Source organism: Coffea arabica, chromosome 10e (assembly GCF_036785885.1).
Source record: "Coffea arabica cultivar ET-39 chromosome 10e, Coffea Arabica ET-39 HiFi, whole genome shotgun sequence".
In the NCBI taxonomy this organism is placed as follows: Eukaryota; Viridiplantae; Streptophyta; class Magnoliopsida; order Gentianales; family Rubiaceae; genus Coffea; species Coffea arabica.
This window is the reverse complement of record NC_092328.1, coordinates 40,298,154-40,304,047: the sequence shown is the minus strand read 5'-3', so window position 1 is coordinate 40,304,047 and position 5,894 is coordinate 40,298,154. Positions and strand designations below refer to the sequence as shown.

At 38.0% G+C, this 5,894-nt stretch overlaps 1 protein-coding gene across 1 annotated transcript; it reads left to right on the top strand.

The window, feature by feature from the left end:
• Nucleotides 1-533: 533 nt before the first annotated feature.
• LOC113712434 (uncharacterized) lies at nt 534-5,686 on the top strand. Its single transcript, XM_027235859.2, has 4 exons — nt 534-1,556; nt 1,645-1,782; nt 5,104-5,343; nt 5,434-5,686. The coding sequence occupies exons 1-4, from the start codon at nt 636-638 to the stop codon at nt 5,518-5,520; spliced, it is 1,386 nt and encodes a 461-aa protein (XP_027091660.2). The 5' UTR covers nt 534-635; the 3' UTR covers nt 5,521-5,686.
• The last annotated feature ends 208 nt before the right edge of the window (nt 5,687-5,894 follow it).

Below are 5,894 nucleotides of genomic sequence, written 5' to 3'. Positions count from 1 at the left end.
TTCAGTCTCAATAAATAATTTCTCAAAAAAGTTCACCTACAAGAAACACGATTCTAAAAACACAATATCACTGACTGATAAATATGAATATGAAAATTTTAAATATTATGAATTGGGTTATCATTTAATTTGTATGGTATATGTCATCTATCACTTAGTATAGAATTTCTCTTCTCAAAACATATATAGTTGAAAGAAATACAAAATGCATTTTGGTATTGAGTTACATTCTCTCTCCTCAAATTAATTTTCTATTCTACCCTTTATGATTTGGGCTAACATGGTATACAAAAGTTCTAAACAAGGAAGGTAAGTTGATTTTTGAAAATTGAAATGAACTCCGGGATAGTTTTCATAAATTATACCTATATTATAATTGACCTTATAAAAATAATATATATTATAATTTACCTTATTAAAAAAATTCTATATTATGTGATATACGACATAATTGTGTTTGTTGTTTAACAAATCATTTTTAAAGTGGACTCTAAAAAATAATTATAAACTATATACTTGTTGCCACAGTCCAAAATTCTTCCCATTTCCAACTTAACAACCTCAATAATATCCGACGTCCGCTCATCACCACCATCTCCAACGTTTAAGGAAGTAGCTCATTTTCGACACTTCCTATGTTTGACTTCCGATGTTCCGCTGGTAAAATGTCCGAACAACAACGCTTCTGTCACCACCATCTCCTACTCTCCCCTCTTCTGCTCCCCTTCCTCTCCTTCTCCCTCTTTCTTGCAGCAGCTGCTGAAATCCACCACCAAAATCCACCGCCGGCTATCACTCGTTTCCAACAATACCTCCAAATTAGCTCTGCCCATCCCACCCCAGACTACACCTCCGCCATCAACTTCCTCACCAGCTTCTCCAACTCCATCCCTTCCCTGCAATCCCAAATCCTTTACTTCACTCCGGAAAAGGACAAACCCCTCCTCCTCTTAACATGGCCCGGCTCAGACCCCACTCTTCCATCCGTCCTCCTCAACTCCCACCTCGACTCCGTGCCAGCAGACCCCTCCAAGTGGGTTCATCCCCCCTTCTCCGCTTACCACTCCTCCGACGGAAAAATCTTTGCCCGCGGTGCCCAGGATGATAAATGCATCGGTATTCAGTATTTGGAGGCGATAAAGAGGTTAATTGAGGAGAAAAACTTCAGCCCTCTTCGGACTGTGCACATCTCATTTGTCCCAGATGAGGAGATTGGGGGTTTTGATGGGATGGCGAAGTTCGTGAAATCCGAAGAGTTTAAGGCATTGAATCTGGGGTTTGTGTTGGATGAAGGGCAGGCCTCGCCTGGAGATGAGTATAGAGTGTTTTATGCTGACCGGCAGCCGTGGCATATCGTGATTAAGGCAGTTGGAATGCCCGGTCATGGGTCGAGGATGTTTGATAATTCAGCAATGGAGAATTTGATGAAGAGTGTGGAGGTTATTACCAAGTTTAGAGATGCTGAATTTGATAAGGTTAAGGCTGGGCTGGCTGCCAATTCTGAGGTTATTTCTGCAAATCCCGTGTTTTTGAAGGCTGGAATTCCTTCTCCCACAGTAAGTTTGATGCTTGGGCTCTATTTATTCTGCAAGTATTGATGAAATTGGATGTGAGCGATGTCGCTTTGGGTTTTACTGGCTGCAGGGATTTGTGATGAATGTACAACCCTCTGAGGCAGAGGCAGGATTTGACTTGCGGCTGCCACCAACAGCTGACCCGGATGCCGTGAGAAGAAGGATTGCAGAGGAATGGGCACCCTCTTGGAGGAATATGAGTTTTGAGGTAAACAATATGATTTTTGTGTTTTTAGCTACTGGTGTTCAGAAATTGTGGGTATTTCCTGGAATGTTTCTATCGTGCATTGCAGCACTCATTTGAATTGTTGGTTGTGATTTAGGTCCTGGAATATGGTAGTAGCTTTCTTGCTAGTGATATAACTGAGTGATTGAAAGGAAGTGTTCGTCATTAGCATTACTATCATTTCACTGACAAGAAGTTTGGTTAAATTTGTGTGAATTGTCATTATACTTAGGAATACGTTTTTTTTTTCTTTACATCCTTTTTAACATCCCCTATATTTTCTAAGTAAGATCCGTTGCTAAGAACCATATGGAGTACCTTAAGATGCTGTAGCGGATAGGGGAGCAAGATGAGTATATAATTGAAGTTCTGAGGTGAGGGCATAATTCCTTTGATTCAACGAAATTGAGTTTGATATCAAGTCTTCAACTTATTTAGTGAAATTTCTTTGTTCTGCATATCTAGATGCTACAATATTGCCACATTGTGCCAGCTGTTTGCATTTATTGTTTGAGACTACTTACATTCTCTAGTCTAATCATCCTTAAGTGGTGAAAGTATATATCAAGCCTTGTTTATAATAGTAATTAGTAAACACTCATAAAGCCTTGGGAACCCTCCACTGTTTCTTACTTGTGGTGATTAGGATCAAAGTTGTTTGATTGCCTGCTGTACTCTCCTAAATCTGTTTATCATCAAAGATTGAAGGATCTCATAAAACCATTGAAACCCTCCACTGTTTCTTACTTGTGGTAATTCAGGATCATAGGCATTTTTGAGTGCCCGTAGTCTCCGGAATCTGTTTATTTTCAAATCTTGAAGGATCTCACAAGTAGCCTATGTTTAGAGTTGAGGATTCCATTTTCCATTGAAGCCCTCCACTGTTTTTTACTTGTGGTGCTTAGGATTTTGTTAGTTCTTGATTTACTCAGTTGGAATCAGAGGTATGCCCAGTAGTTTGTGTAATCTATTTGTTTCATCTGAATAAAATATAACGGTGTTAAAGAAAAAAAAACCCTGTTAATTTTGACTTTAAGTAAGAAGATAAGTGTTTAACTGCAATAGATGAAGAAAAGAAATGTGAATTAAGCAACTCTTCAAATAAAATCCTTGTTCTACATTCTGCTAAAGTAATACATTACGTCATAAGTCAGGTTCCTAGTAAATTAACAGTGGCCTTTTAGTTTAACTTCCGAGATGGCATAGGTGAATTGAGGACCATTACGAAGAGTACAGGCTTCCTCTTACTTGTAAGTGCACTTGCTTTTGTTAATGCAGTGTTAGGTGTAAAGAAAGGAATTGAGAGGGGAATCTATCATGCTATAATATTTTGTTCTCTTACCATCATTTCTTCTCATATTCTAAATTTTAATTCAGAATTAAGGACAACCTTATTGCTTGCTGTCTTACAAAGTCTAGATTTCTGCATCTAAAACTTCTGAAATCAGTCTTGGCCTCTATTGCTTCCAGGTGCTGCATCAGTTATGTTATTCATCCGTGTATTGTTGTTTCTTATTTTTGACATCCTAAAAATGAATATATCTGATTTTATGATCAGTAATATATGGGAACTATTGCATGAGATCTGTTAGTAGTTTCTCGGGGTGCACAGGGCAAAAAAGTCAATCAAATCAAGACTAGCTTTCTGAGAATGTTCAACATGTGCTAGATTTCTTCCCATTGCCCCAGAAAACCCATACTTATACTTAAAAGAAAGGGAAATGGGGAGGTTATTATTCTAAGCATTGACTATCCGTGCCCTAGGTACTTTGAGCAAGATAAATGAGGGTTATTGGTCTAATTGGGTGGACTTGACTAGAGGTGGATTTCTCACTGTTTACCATGTTTTCAGTATGTGTTGTAAAATGTTCCCTTTTTTTGATGTGTGTGCTTATTTTGTTGTTTTTGTTTGTTTTTGTTGGGGGGGGGGGGTGTTTAACTAATTAGGTGGATTTTCTAATGGGAGTTAGCGTTGTGATTAAATGGTATAGTGTTTTCATCTTTTCCTGAATCAAGCAACTGCTCTCCTGCCTTATCCTCAGGTTTTTGGGCACATCCTTTACTTTCTGCCGTTCTTTGATTTTTCGATATCTTGGTGCTTTTGTTTGATTGTCATTCAGTTCATGCAGTAAAAATGTTCTCATGGAAAGTCAATCATAATGCTATCCTATCTCAAAGTTATTTAAAATGTCATGGATACTTGTCTTCTTTGTTCATCATCTAAAAATTTCCATCACCCTGAGTAGCATGTAAACAGCTTGCAGCTTAAGTTGAGGTAGGGCAAAGACTCTTGTTAAAAGAACTGAACAAGTATATGATGGTAGTTAATTATTTGTGATATTCTTAAACACATTCAATGATATTCACTATCACCACAATTATACTGTAGTTTTTTATTTCTTAAGCTTGAAATTTATATCAGTATCCTGTGCTAGTCAAGTTTTATAGATTACAGAGATATCTTTGTTTTTACAACTTGATCCAGTGTTCTACTTAAAGCTTGTCCTACAATTTCTTGGTGATTGTAAACTCTTGGATGCAATATGTCAATTTTTAAGAACTTTTAGATCTATATCCTGCTCTTTAACTTCTTTGACGCTTCTATCTTTGTTTAGACCTTGCTTAGCGCTTTAAATGCTTTGGGTCTGTGATCTTGATGATCATCATGCATTTTCCAACATTGATCCTGACTTGATTCTCCCAATGCACAATTCTGGTGCCGTTACATAGTTTGGTTGTCGAACATGTTAACAGGGAAATCTGAAACTATTTAAAGTTCATTACTGATCTTGCTGCTCAAGTTTTCTGATTCTGCCCTTCACATGGTATATTATTAATCAGTTAGACCCTCTCAAATGGCCATAGTAGCAAAGCATTCTTTTACATTTGTCACTTGCTGTCTTTGTTGCCTTCACCTTGCTTCTGACATCATCAAGCTGTTAGCACTATTAATTATATGGTGACGTGATGGCAGTTCTTCTTTATTAGCCTGTCTATCCGGGAAGGATAGTGGTAGAGGGCTAGGACAATGAGAACAAATGTGATTTTGATTTGCTGACAAATTTAAATACTGGTAGACACTGCATAAGAACTTCATCTCTTTCCATGGTCCCGCAACTTCTTTCCCTTCACGCCATCCTCTGGCAGGCCCCGCACAGAGAGAGAGAGAGAGAGAGAGAGAGAGAGAGAGAGAGAGGGAGACTGTTTCAGCAATTGTAATGCTGCTAACTGTTTTAGAAATCCTTTTACATGCTTTAGCAATTGCTTGCTGCAAGAAGAATAGTTACTTTGATGACATTGCAGATAACAGAGAAAGGACCTCTAAGAGACCACAAAGGACGCCCATTATTGACTCCGACAAATGATTCCAATTCTTGGTGGTCTGTTTTCAAGCAAGCTGTCACTTCTGCTGGTGGTAAACTTGCAAAGCCTGAAATCTTGCCATCAACTACTGATGCTCGGTTCATGAGGCAGCTTGGAATTCCTACCATTGGGTTTTCACCTATGAGAAACACGCCAATACTACTTCATGACCACAATGAGGTGTGTCAAAACTGCTAATTGGTTCCTCGTCATCCTTGTTGTTTACTTTTCATTTAGTGCTCATGGAGTTTAAATTTTACATCATCGCAGTTCCTGAAGGATTCTGTCTATTTGGAGGGAATTAAAGTATACGAATCTGTAATCAAATCTTTGAGCTCTTTTGCTGATTCTTCATGATGTGATGATGTTGAATAAGCCTCGGAATCAAGCATTACCTGCTGGATTGCAAGTCTTGACCTTCTTTTGTTCTTAGTGCTGTTCTCATTTTGCACATAATCTTTAGATGAAGGATGGCAACTTGATTCTGTCAAATTTATAAGAGAGATGCTTTTTCTTTTCAGAATTCCTACATGGACGGAAGGAGCTCTGTCGTATGACTTCTGAAAATAAGCCTGCTAATAATTCTGTATTATTTCTGTTTCATAGCAATGTAACCTTTTCTTAAAGTAGAGAAACAACGACATCTGTAAGAGGGACGATAGATTATTCTTTTAGCCCCTTTTCTCCTTTTCTTGGAATCAAATTTTTGGAATATACAAAGAATTATTTGC